Source organism: Dipodomys merriami, unplaced genomic scaffold, assembly GCF_024711535.1.
Source record: "Dipodomys merriami isolate MVZ:Mamm:240054 unplaced genomic scaffold, mDipMer1.0.p SCAF_38, whole genome shotgun sequence".
In the NCBI taxonomy this organism is placed as follows: domain Eukaryota; kingdom Metazoa; phylum Chordata; class Mammalia; order Rodentia; family Heteromyidae; genus Dipodomys; species Dipodomys merriami.
This window is the reverse complement of record NW_027205381.1, coordinates 8,712,815-8,726,987: the sequence shown is the minus strand read 5'-3', so window position 1 is coordinate 8,726,987 and position 14,173 is coordinate 8,712,815. Positions and strand designations below refer to the sequence as shown.

Genomic DNA, 14,173 nt, shown 5'->3' with positions numbered 1-14,173 from the left:
TAACAAGTTCCAGGATCAGGACAGCCTAGGCTCTTCATAAGACCTTGCCTCAAAACCAAAACCAAAACCAAATAAAACAAAAATAGTGAGTGGGCTGAGGTGTTTATGGCTCACATCTGTAATACTATCTAATCAGGAGGCTGAGATCTGAGGATTGTGGTTTGATGCCAGGCTAGGCAGGAAAAGTCCTCATAGAGCTCAGGGACAGTGTCCAGGCCTCAAGTTCAAGCTCCAGTAGCAGCACACACACACACACACACACACACACACACACACACACACACACACACACAAATAGCAAGTGGTAGGATGCTTAGTTAGCATGCAGAATGTCTTGTGTTTAGTTCTTGGCACTATTTTAAAAAAAAAGAGAAAAGAAAAATAAAGACTCACTGCTTCAATTCTGGCTTTTTCTGTTTATGTGGTGCCACCTGAGTAGCTAGGATTCCAAGTGTGAGCCACCAGCACTCAGCCAATTTCTTTTCTTTTATGGAATTCAGATACCCATCAAGTGGCACAGCATCTTTGTTGTCTTAGTGTGAGTAAGACTTTAAGAAAGATTTCTAGAAATTATTTCATTGTTTTATAGTAAAATTCCTGCCTTTTGCTGCTCTTTTACCAAGCTCTTTGCTACAAACAGGAGGAATGGTCGGGTGCTGGTGGCTCATGCCTGTAATCCTAGCTACTTAGGAGGCTGAGATCTGAGGATCACAGTTCAAAGTCAGCCCAGGCAGGAAAAGCCATGAGACTCGTACCTCCAATTAACCACCAAGAAAACCCAACGTGGGGCTGTGGCTTTCTGTAGAAATTCTGGTAGGATAATGACCACTGCACATGTTTATTTAACACAAATCGATCTGACTTCAGAGGCTAGGAATTTGGCCCATTGACATCCACAACTCACAGCACAGCCTCAAAAAGGGGAAGCAATAAAAGAATGAAGAAATAAAGGAGCAAAAGGCCAGAGGAATTTACTATACAACAATGAAATAATTTCTAGAAATCTTTCTTAAAGTCTTACTTTAAAACAACAAAGGTGCTGTGCCACTTGATGGGCTATAAACAAAATTTATTCAGTCCAAACACTTCTAATTCATAACTCCTTCCCTTTTTTAAGGCTGTGTTGTGGATGTCAATGGGTTAAACTCCTAGCCTCTCAAGTCAGATGGATTTGTGTTCAATAAACATGTGCTGTGGTCATTATCCTACAGGAATTTCCACAGAAAGCCAAATCAAGAAATCAAAGACTGTGAAAAAGTACATTCAGCTTATCTTTTATTGATGTAGAGATTAGTTCAATATCTGTGTCATGGGACATCCATACATCACAGAGATAGAGAACTTCCATACTTGAAATTGACAGAATGCATGGTCCATGGGAATTAGGGAAGGGAAAGGAAATCAGAAGAATGCTGTTGGAACTTCAAATCAGTTATTACACAGGCTGATAAGGTGTCTTTGAGGGTGTGGGAGAGATGAGCACTTCAGCACCTACTGAGCACTAATTCTGTGCTGGCGGACACTTCGAAGACAACATCACTGAAAATCATCTCAATAATCTCTCAATCCTATTTCACAGAGAAAGGCTCAGAGAGATTAAGTGATTCCTCTTGGCATCCATTGGTAGGTGATGGGATCAGGATTCAAACCTGAGTGAGTCTGAGCCCAGGGACTGGCTACTCCCTTTGCATAGTGTTGACTCCGGAGCAGTTCTGATGGGGATCAGATTGGGTCTCTGCCAGGGTTGAACAAGGTCTCACTCAACACTGAGATTCTAGGTCACAGACGAGCACACAGGACAGCATCTTCTTCACCTTGAAATCCAAGGATCTCCTGCTGAAATTGGTTTTCGTGTGTTTGAGGGCTATTCCTCCTTTGTCATTGTCAACTATTCAGGGATGGTGGCCTGGCCAGTCTGAGTTCCTCAAATTTGCTGGGGTTCAGAGGATTGGGGGGGGAAATGGTATGATGGTGTGTGAGCTGATGAAGTATTAGTGGAGTTTTACAGTGTTGTTAGGAACTTTATAATGTGACTTGATTGTTTCATGTAGCCTCATAAAACAAGCCAGAGGTGATTACATCACTCCTGCCCTCCTGACAGAGACGAGGGCTTCTTTGGTGCCTGGAGTGTTTCCTGATGCTAAACTCAGGCCAGCCCACTTTGTCAATCGAAATAAAGCTCTGTAATAGGTGTAAAGGAGAAAAGAGGTGAGGGAAAACCATAAGCTCAAGTTGTTCTTGGTAAACGTGCTGAGTGACTCATGTCAACGCAGAGTACCAAAACGTTCAGAAACAGGCCTGTTTTGCTTGGGCAGTACATGAATAAGCCAGTTAGACATTTCTTGGATGGCTGGCAAAAATGTTGTCGTCATAGCAACTCTCCCATCAACCTTGCTCTGCTTACACAAGTTGTCAGCTCCTGTCCCAACCCCAAGCTACCTGAGGAGGAGGAGGAGCTGGGCTTTGTCCATTCCTTATTTATAAGTAGCTCTAAGTGAGGGGGAGGGACGGGCAAGGTTGACTCCTGTGCAGGCTGCGTGCCCAGGTTACATCTACAAATGCCTCGGAAGCAGCTGGCTGGCTGCTTCCTTCTCACACTCTTGGCTCTCTCTGGGCTGGCTGGTGCACTTACCAGAACATACTACATTGGGATTGTGGAAGAATACTGGAACTATGTACCTCAGGGGAAGGATGTTATTACTGGGAAGAGTTTTGCAGAAGACAAGTGAGTGAACTTGGAGTTCTTACAGACTCCCAGATTTGGCTTTTTGTTTTTTTTTTTAAACTCTGCATGGGAAAGGTTGTATTCCTTGAGTGGTTATAATGAGGGTCAGCTGATGGAGACGGAGTAATAATTTCCTGGTATTGTTATAGTGTTGAAGACTTGTAGCATGGGTAGATCTGTAATTTGTAAGAGAAATTCTTAGCTCCATATATCTGTTGAGTCGTCTGTTAACTTTATGAAGAGATGTAGACACAATTTGGTCTTTTGAAAAAATAGCTGTTATATAAAAGAATAATTTTCACAGTAACTTCTAGGAGGTTCTGGTCTCCATTTAAAAATATTCTTCATTACTATTATAAAGGTGATGTTCAGAGAGGTTGCAGTTTCATAAGTCACATATCAGCTTTTTTTAACTGTAAAATTGGGGTGAACACTTGAGAACACTGTTAAAACTGTTTTCTTAGTTGTATTTTTAGAACAAAACATTATAGTTGGAGATCATTCTGCTGTTATGTTTTGGATTTTTTTGTAATACTTAAAACTGAGGGACATTACAATAGATCTAGTTTGTATTTAAAGAGTTTCTCAAGTCTATTTACAAATGGCTCTTTCTGTGGTAGAGAGCTTATTCTAGTCTTCATTCATTCATTCCTAGGGAAATGTTCTGCTCACAGCCCATGGCATAGTTGGGTGAAGTGGTACTAGAGTATCAGATGCTGTTGAATTTTCATTGTTTTTCAGAAAATGGTCCTTGCTTCTTTCCCCCAGCCTGGGGCCAGGGTCTTAAATATTTTAGGGTATTCCTCTCAACTCACCTCTAGATCTAGCTCACCTCTAGCTCTAGAAGCTGTCATTTGGATTTTACCTTGGTAGTTCTCAGGATCTCTTCTGAGTTGATTTAGCAACCAGTGTTGAGTCAATGAATGCATGATTCTTTCTTGATAGACAGGCCCATCGCATTCAGCATCCACATTCTATTTCCTAAAAGACGAGGCTCATTCGTAAAACTCAGGCACTCCTGAGCTACTGCACAGGGTCTGCCAATAGGTCTTGAAGAACCAGCTCCTCCTGGAGGAGAGACCTAAGAGCTAGTTTGTTTGGTGACACAGCTTCATTTCTAGCAACAGAGGTAGCATAGACAAGTGTTATTAAGTAAAGAACCATGGTGTTTCTACTAACCAGCCTTCCAAGGAAAACCTTTCCTGAGGCTTTATACTGAGGAATTTATTGTCTATAGGATTTTGCTAAAGAAAACCCTGAATTTCTTTTAATTTTCCCTCTGCTGGACAGCGGATGGTGCTGGTTTTAATGTGGCAAATGGATATTAGTTAACAATATCCTAATGTTACTGGGTATCACTATTCTCTTGGAGAGGGTTACTAGGAAGTGGTTAGTGTGAGCAACTATGAGATGTTCAAATGTTCAAGATGTGTACATGGAGCACATTGAATATAGTCAAAATTGATATTGAGTTGCCTTTCTACACAGTTGAGTAAAACCCAGAGAAATTCAATTCCTCCCCCCCTCCGCAATATCTATATTAGCATATCAGTATGTAGGCATTTGTTCTGACCCAGACATTCCATAGGGGACTTGCAATTCACTACTGTCTACAGATGCTACTGCTTCCATTTTACAAACCAGGAACAAAGGCTGGTTAAAGAGTTGCCTACCTTTACTGCATAAATAAAAAAAAAACCTGTCTCTGAGCCAGAATGCCTCATTCTTCCTTGATACACAACTTACTTCTTGACGAAGATGATCTTTTCCTACTAAATTAAACTTTGGAGAAAGCCAGGAATTTCAAAAGAACTTTCTAGAATGCTGTAATTCTTATCAAAGGTACATTTAGTCTTACTTGCCAAACTTCTGAGAGATGCTGAAAAATAATCACTAATAATTTGTGACCAAATTGGCAATGTAGGTCTAATCATATATATACATATATAAGTGTACATATATACATATTATATATGACAAATATATATCTAATAATATATTATGATACATATCATACACATATACATATGTATATTTATATTAGCTGTATAATATATTAGATATATGTTAGATATTAGACATGTACTTCTACATTTATATACGTAGATGTACAAAGGAGTTTCAATTCAACATGTCAGTTTGTGAGTACGATGTATCTCCAGCAGCATTACACCTTTTGTCATTCTCCTCCATCTTTCCCAAGATACCCCAATATACCTTACATACTCAAACAGTGTTTTCAGAAAACTAGAAGTGAAGAGCTTCCTCTTGATATTTTTTTGTTTTTGATCAGTTGTGGGGCTTGAACTCTATCCCTGGGAGCTGTCCTTGAGCTCTTCAGCTCAAGTTGAACAATATCACTTGAGCCACAGCACCACTTCTGGTTTTCTGGTAATTAATTGGAGATAAGAGTCTCATGGACTTTCCTGCCCAGGCTGGCTTTGAACTATGATCCTCAGATTTCAGCCTCCTGAGTAGCTAGGATTACAGGCATGAGCCACTCCTCTTGATAATTTTATCTAGAAGAGAGTGAGTGCTTCAAAGGAAGTGTAATATAATGTTGGGAAATTCTTATATTGATCAAGGCAGTTAGCATGATGCAGTTTCTTTGGCATAAACTTAGATGAAATGGTTCTCTATGAGTGGATCCCTTGGTCTTGACGGCACGATAAGATGTCACACCTAGAATTTCAGACTCCTAGCTATTTCCCTCTGTTGTAGGGTGCTTCTGTAGGACTGGCTGATGCCCCTTGAAAGGGAAGCTCAGGTAAGCTTACATTGCATATTGGAAAATTCTAGTGGCTGTGCTAGGTTGTGGTAAACCCTTTGATATTTGGGTAGGTATGGCTATGATAGGCTGCTGGCCTTGCTTTTAGGCTACAGAATATCTGTCACAGGTACACAAGGAGATGCCATTATGGAGAGACAGATATAGAGCTAGATATGTATATTCTGCGTTGTGCCATTTCCCTAGAAGCAGGAAGGAGCCATTCACAATTGTTTAGTCATGCCTCAGCTTCCTGCAAGATGAATTACTGTATTCTGATGATTGCCAGGTGCTTTGTATTTCACTCTGAGTGGAAAGATCTTGAAACAGGAATCCAGAGACTTGGCTTCTAGCTCTTAGTCTACCTCTACATGCTTTGTGATATTGCGCATGTCCCCATTCTCTCTCTGAATATCACTCTTCTTAATTTCCTTAAGTCAACAGAGTTATAATCCCTAAAGTCATGAGAAGTATAGTTTCAAAACATCAATACAATATTTGAAACCAAATTAAAAAACAACCTTACCTGATTTCTTTAAAAAATCTAGAAATATTTTATAAATGGGGAATACAAAAAGAGAAATGGTTTGCATATGTCCAATATTAGGGATTGAAGCTAGAGAGAGCCTAGGAATAATAGTGGGGAGACAGCAGTTTTTAACTTTAACCATACTCTTCATTCTATTCTTTAAGAACTAGCTCCACTTTGTGCTTAGAATTTTCTACATAACTCTGACTTGTTCTTGTCATTTCCCTTCTAGATTGAGGTCTCTTCGTGAACTTGGTGTAATAATTTTCTTCTGTCTTTATTACTCCCTAGTTGTTTGAAGAATACCAGCCACCTTCCACCTTTACAGCTTGGGTAGTAGCACCATAATGGCAGTTGAGGGGCCCAGATGTACTTGACCCCCTCCCCCATACACATAGACTCTTATTAGTGAACTATCCCACAGACCATGGAACAACAGGCAGGCATTCAGAATTATCAAAGCAAAAATAAGCCACTTCATTAATTGTTCTGGTTGCTTTATTTTTGAAGAAGAGGAATGGCATAAACTAGAAGAACAAGAAGGTGAATGCCAAACTAAAATTTGGCAAACAAAGACCCTAGTAAATCCTGATGACAGAGATGAGATGAGAAATAACTGAAACCATTTGATCAAGACTCTAGCAACCAGATGGTACAATCTGACTTTCCAACTTGGTATCTTTCTTTGGTCTTAGTATTCGAAACTATAACTCAGACTGTACTCACCACTATTTTCTTGGAATATTTTTTATTTCAGAGTTACATTCTATTTAGAAATTGTTTCTCCAGCTAAAATACTCCTCTTCCTCCTCTTCCTCCTTTCCCCTCCTCTTCCTTCTCTTCACTGGCTTAATTGGGGATACCAGGCTTCTTTGATTTGCCCGAGGATGGTGTCAGCATTTTGATCCATTCATGCCAGTCTAGCTCAGGCTCATAAAGTACTTAATTAAGGTGTGGCCACTTCAGTGGCAAAGCCTGATCTTTAATGGGACCTGAGTGGGGTCACTTTAGTTAAAGCCACACAGGCAGGCTTCTTTTCAGTAAATGTAGGTCTCTCTCTCTCTCTCTCTCTCTCTCTCTCTCTCTCTCTCTCTCTCTCTCTCTCTCTCTCTCTCTCTCTCTCTCTCTCTCTCTCCCTCTATAGGCTCCCTTATGATCAGAACTACCTTTGGACATGAGTGGGAATGACCACTGACAGAACTCCAAGTCTGTAGGACCTGTGAGAGTGGGTCTACCTAACCATATCTCTGCATCAGTCTAGTTAATGGGAAGGAGATGCTACAGTGGATATAAGAAAGGGACCCATACGTTCCTTTAAAAGAAAAGCCAAGTGAGGGGAAGTAATTGGGTGAAAGAAGCTTTTATAAAAATATTTCCCTTTGAAATTAAGAGAAAGATATAATTTCATTAGTAATTGTCTTAGACAAATGATGACATTCAAATCTCAACTTGGTCTTACCAGTATTAAAAATGTATGTGACCCGGTTGCCACATGGATCTCTTGAAACTGCTGTTATATCTTGTATCAGTAAGTGGTGCCTTGAGTTGCAAGAAGTGATTAAGATACAACAACAGCAGAAAAAGTTAAGATTTTGTATTTGGTTGAAAAGAAATCCAGAGGTTCCTGGGCTAGGCTGGTGGAGAGTTGTTATGATAGAGACTTAGGAGCTTTCCTGTATTTCTGACCCAGTCATGGTTTTCATCACAAAGTGGCTTTTGAAGCTCCAGCCATTATCTTTGTATTCCATAAAAGAAGAGTAGAAGGGAAAAGGTTGAAAGAGCATAGTTCCAGGTGCATCAGTCCTGTAAAGACCTCTCATGGAGGGGCTGGAAAGTTGGCTCAGTGGTAGAGTGCTTGCCTTGCATGCATGAGGTCCTGGGTTCAATTCCTCAGCACCACATAAGCAGAAAAAAGCTGGAAGTGGCACTGTGGCTCAAGTGGTAGAGCGCTAGCCTTGAGCTGAAGAGCTGAGGGACAGCGCCCAGGACCAGAGTTCAGCCCCCACAACCGACCAAAAAAAAAAAAAAGACCTCTCATGGAAACTTCCCCCAACTTTACTCAGCCCACATCTCTTTTAATAGCCATAGATGTAAGGGAGATTCTAAAATACAGCCTATTTTCAGAATATGATCCTAACAAAAATGAGATTCAATTTTGTAACTAAGAAAGAAGAGCATGAATATGGCAAGGCAGCTGACAGTCCTTACTCCCTCTTCTTCCTGTTTTCCTTTGCTTTTTCACAGTCCTTTTCTTTTCCCACTCCATGAAGAAAGGCCCCAAGGCCCAGTGGGTAGGATCTGGAGCACGGACAGACAATATAATAGTTTAGTGTCCCTGAGTGCCTGCTGTGCTTCAAGCAAGGTTCTGAAAGCTTACCATGTCATGTGGAGGGGATGACTGATCTCCTCTACCTGGCCAAGGACCCAGAAAGCGTAAGGAGGTGGTCTCAGCTAAGTGTAGCTAGCGATGGTCCAACAGAAGTATCAAGCAGTCCAGCTTGCTGGTGAAGCAGGAGGCTCTGGCACAATCAACAAATTTGGAATTCTTGATCTACTTATTAGTCATGTAATTGAAGTTCTCTGTGCTTCTATTTTCTTATTGGGAAAATAGTGATCATGATACTTGCCTCTCGGGCATATTAGTTTCCTATGGCTGCTGTAACAAATGACAACAAAGTAGATGGCTTTAAACAATAGCAGTTTGCTTGTCCCTAGTTTTGGAGGCCACAAGATATTGGCAGGGCCATACTCATTGAAGACACTAAGAGAGCCCTTAGAGTTTCCAATGGCTCCTAGCATTCCTAGGCCTGTGGCTGCATTACTCCGGCTTCAGCCTCCATGTTCATTAAAAATAGTCGCTTTCTAATGTCAGCGGATTTTGAGCATCAGAAGCTTTGTTGAAAAGAGACCTTGAGCAGTCGCTTTCTTCTTTTAACTAAGAGAGCTTCACCAGAAATCCTCGTAAGTGCCACTGATGGAGTTCTATATGCCAGGGACTGTGCATGGGGTTTTGAACTCATGTAATTCTCATGATGGCTCTATCATGATCATTGGCTTACAACTCAGAAGTCTGGAGTTCCGGGAGGTTAAATCACTTTCCCAAATGGGAAAGTTGAGATTCAAGCCAATTCTTCCTCTCCTTCACTAGATGGAAGCATTTTTAACATAAATTGCATAAATTTCTAGTGGCTTCTATGGAAATGAAGTCCAAAAATGAAGGATCAAAAATCTATTTGGGTCTAGGGAGATCAGGATGAAAGAATTTTACAGAAGCAATTAATACCCAACTAACTAAGGAAGGTGTAGCTCTGATTCCAATGTGCTATTTCTATCCTTTTGGCCAAGTGGCATTTGTCCAATCAGACACTATTTTCTCTGTGAAAAAATAGTTCCTTCTCAAGCTCAGACAATGTTCTGTGTCCTTATACATGTCTGCTCAAACAACACCTTCTGCTGACATTACTTTGCAGCTCATCTTTATCATGCTACCAGACATTCAGGCTCTAAGCTGCATAATTACCACCTAACATATGAAGCCTTGTCCTAGTATTTATTCTTCAATGCATATGATTTGATCTCTCAACCAGATTGTTAAACAGTAAGGATTGAGATTTAAATATCTTGGTTCTAGTTTCTTGTTTCATATTCCATACACAGTAGATGCTCAATAATTGATCCAGGCTGAATGCTGAGGAAAAATCCTAGTAAAATACCCAGCTTAAAGACTGAGGTACTGGTGAGGTAGGTACACACACCCAATAAACAATTAGCTCCTCTGAGTCTGACCAGGAAGTCTCCATCTTACAGCAGACTCTTCCTGACTATGGTTAATCTCACCTGCTTTTGGAAGATACTCTTACCATGTTATTGAAACTCCAGAGTTCCCCATGTCAGGTTATGCTACTCACCCGTGTGTGCTAAATTAAGAGGTATGGTGAAGGGTAGAGAAAGATTAATTATGAAGCAGCCATGAGAACACAGCACTTCAGAGCATCTTCAGCCATCTTTGGCTGTCTTTAAGGGTAACAACAGTTGCCTTATGTTATGTAGGGAGAATTAGGGTGGGAACTGAGAAAGTATTCATAACTAAAACAATATCAAATCATAGGTGTGTTCAGAGATGGTCAGAGATAGTGTGAAGTAGTCTGATGCTCTATTGTCTCAGGATGGCTTGGATGGGATCTTGTTAGACTAAGAGTCATTGTCTCCTAGCAGGTAGCCTGCTGCTTCTTGGCTTCCAAGCTGGTGGCTAAGTGACTGTGGAAGAGAATGGCTCAGGAAAAGAGATATGGATATAAAACAGAGGAATCGGGAATGCCTACCCTTTATCGAGTTTTATGGGACCAAATAAGGAGTCAAGGTTTCTCAGTAAAGGGCAGCTTTTTTATTTATTTTGGTGAGGGTCCTAGGCTTGAGTTCAGAGCCTGGGTGCTGTCCCTGAGCTTTTTTTGTTCATGGATAGCATGCTACCACTTGAGCCACAGCTTCACTTCTGGCTATTTGGTGATTCATTGGAGATAAGAGTCTCACAGACTTTTCTGTCCCCATGGCTTTGAATCTCTATTCTCATATTTCAGCCTCCTGAATTGCTAAAGTTACAGGTGTGAGTCACCAGTGCCTGGCAAAAAAACAACTTTAAAGCAACTTTTAAGCATTTCTTACAGTATAGCCTTTTGGCTTCAGCATGTGAGAGTCTAAATTTCTTCCCTGTCTTTAAGGCAGTTGTTAATGTGAAACCTCCCAATTCAAACAGATTTCTTCACCACAGGACACAGACACCTCTCCACATTGAATGAAAATATTGCAGTGTAGGCTGGGATGTTCTTATGGGGGTTATGATTACTTTGTTCCTTACAAACAGTTGTACAAGTAGCTTTACTATATTCTGATTTGTAATCTTTTGGATTAATGCCCAAGAGTGATATAGACAGATCTTAGGGTAGTTCTATGTAGATTTTTGAGGAATCTCTAAACTGCTTCCTATAGAAGCTATACTACCTTATATCCCACCAGCAGTGGATTGTGGTTCCTTTTCCCCCATGTCTGCATCAGCATCTGTTGTTTGTACTCTTGAGGATGACCATTCTAACTGGAGTGAGATAGAAACACAATATTATTTGATTTGCATTTCCTTTATGGTCAGAGATGCTGAGAATTTTTTATTATGTATCCATTGGACACTTTTATTTCTTTTTCCAAGAAATCTCTATTTATCATATTTGCCCATTTATTAATTGGGTTGTTAATTATTTGAGGTTTAGTCTTTTGAGCTCTTTCTGGATACTATGCCATTGTCTGATGAGCTGGCAAGTATCTTCTGTCATTATGTAGGCTGTCTCTTTAGCTTGTTGACTGTATCCTTAGTTATGTAGAAACTTTTTAGTTTGAGGCAATCTCATTTGTCTATTATTTCTTTATTTGCTGAACCCTGGAACTTTATTCAGAAAGTTCTTGCCTGTGCTGAAAAGTTTTAACCTTTCTCCTTCTCCTTCCTATAGTAGATTTATGTTTTCAGGTCTTACATTGAAGTCTTTGATCCATGTTTGAATTGATAAATACAGGATGACAATAGGATCAGTTTCAGTTTTCTACATGTGGATATCTAGTTTCTCCAACACATTTGTGGAAGATGTCTTTCTTTTATCTTATGTTTTTTAGCTTCCTTATAAAATATTAGATAGCTGTAGGTCAGTGGGCTTATTTCTGGGTCATATATTCTGTTACATTGGTCCTCAGGCCTGTTTTTGTGCATATTACAAGCTGTTTTCAATATAATAGATCTGTAGTAAAGTTTGAAGCCAGCATTACATTTTTTTTTTTGCTCAGGATTGCTAATCCCTTTTGGGGTCAACTAGTGTCAGTTTAGTAAATAAGACTGATGAATGCCCAGCAATGTGCAAAACAAGTCAACATGTAATTCAGTGCTAAAATATGCAGCATATATACATATATATATATATATATATATACACACACAAATGTTGTGGGAAACATTGCAACATATATATATATATATATAAATATATATTAAATAGATAGATAGATAGATAGATAGATACAAATGCTGTGGGAAACCAGTGAACATTTTCTGTTCCTCCAATGTTCCATGTTGTCTCTTTTTAAATTGTTTGCATGGCTTTCCAGAAAAGTGATAGGAACATTTTGGGTATTGATGATAGGGAGAGTAATGAGGTCCTGCCCTGTGATTCCCAGTACACATCCTCCTTGGCACTTCTGTGAGGGTCCTAAACCTCTGGGATTCTAGCAGGATAGAGAAGTTTCTGGCAGGAATTAGGCCAGATTAAAAACAGCAGAATGTACATGAGAGTATGAGTATGAATGTGGAAGTTTCAGTATGCATATATGGGTGTGTGTGTGCACATGTACATGTTATGTGTATGTCTGCTGGGATAGTAAGGTAGAGAAGTGTAGGGACTTCTTTCAGAGCTGGCTGCAGTGAACTATGAGTAATTTCATTATATCTTTTACTCATCAGGGGTCACGAGTACCAGCAATGGAATCAAATCCTTGCTCTGCTTCTACCTCACTTAGTGACCCAGTGTCAGCTCTAAAGCCAGGTAGCTCTGCCTACTCTGGCTGGTGCTAATTAGGCAGCTTGCGGAAGACTTGTATCTTTCTCTGCTTCTTCCTTGTCCTTTTGATCAGCCTGTTCAGTCAGAAGTTATAGTCACCTGATTATTAGCAGGAGACTATAAAATAGTTTAAATGTGTTAATTTTTCTTACACAAAAGAGATCTAATTTCAGTAAGGCTTTTAGCAAAACAGTGGCTCGGTATTCCTGAATCAAGTTCATGTATGGATATGCCTCCTGGGGGTGGGTCATCTGTCATGAACTACTTTCATAAACAAATGTATACTAACACTTTTTGTAGTAAAATGACTGTTTTCACTGATATCCGCTCTACATAATTTAATAGAAATCTTCATTTCACTGTCCAAAGCACTGATTGAAACTTTCCAACATTAAGTGATTTGTTTTCCCCAATTAAATTAAATTAGATTAAATGTTACCTTAGGCTTTAGTGTATAGATCTATCTCATCCTCCACTTCAAATTGAGTGGTTTAAATCTCTGTGCAAACTAATTTGCCTATTTTCATATCTACTTAACTACTTTTCTTCAATTTTAGGGAGTTTATTGTATTTACAAAAAACTATTTAGCAATTCTTTAGACATACAGGGTGATTTTCGTATAAATGAAACAAATTAATAGATTGTGTTCTTCTCAATTAAAAAAACACAAGAGAGATCTAAAGGTTGACAGTCATCAGGGTTCTAGGCTCCTTTTGGTGTTCAGCTTTACTACTCCTATGATGTGATCCTCTTCTTCATTATTTCAGAGTGGCTTCTGAAGCTTCAGCCATCACATCTTCCTTTCTGTTATGAATAAAAGGCAATAGCAAATGGCCAAACAGTCACTGCCAACTATATATGGAGAAGTGACACTGAGTGACTTCTGCTTACATTTAGATATATATGTTTACGTAAAGCCACAGTGAGGCTGGTGAATGCAACAGCTTCGACTATTATACCCCAGGATCAGCATTCTAAACCTTTTATCCTCCTTATCACTTTTGGCTCAACCAAAAGCACCTTGAATGTGCACAATGTACCCTGGAACTTAGTGCCAGTGTCTGAATGGGGTCTTAGCAAACCAGAGGCTGAGTGGTGATTCTTGGAGGTCCTGCCCCTGTCAGAGAAGGAGAGCTGACTCCATCTACGTACTTTGTGATGCCAACATTGTCTTCAGGGGGTTAAAATGTACGCAAGAGTATGTAAGTGCCTCAGTGGTAAAACAGTCTGAGCCTAAATAAAATGTGAGCTTATTGTTACTATGTGAGTCCATGGGTTCAGAGTAAATACCTCCATAGTAGAATGAAGATGAGTCCTCTCAAAGCTGCTCTTTTTCTTGCTTCCCTGGCTACCTCCCAGATGTTTTCTCTGCATTTACAGATATGAATATTGTTCAAAACCACACAAGTAGAGGGCTAAATCTGATCAAGGTACATTGTATGTTAATGAATATATCAAAATTAAATGCCCCTGTAAAAATAATTGATATTAATAGAATGTTGAAAAAATAGCTGATAAAAGTTTGTATGGACCAGCTTAAATTGTTTATTATCATTAA

The 14,173-nt window shown here is 39.7% G+C and overlaps 1 protein-coding gene across 1 annotated transcript in view; it reads left to right on the top strand.

The window, feature by feature from the left end:
• Positions 1 to 2,558: 2,558 nt before the first annotated feature.
• The window catches only part of Hephl1 (hephaestin like 1), a 78,793-nt gene continuing 67,178 nt past the window's right edge, over positions 2,559 to 14,173 (top strand). Inside the window, exon 1 of the mRNA XM_069989571.1 lies at positions 2,559 to 2,725. Coding sequence (XP_069845672.1) covers positions 2,559 to 2,725 — 167 coding nt within the window. The remainder of the gene's footprint in view (positions 2,726 to 14,173) is intronic.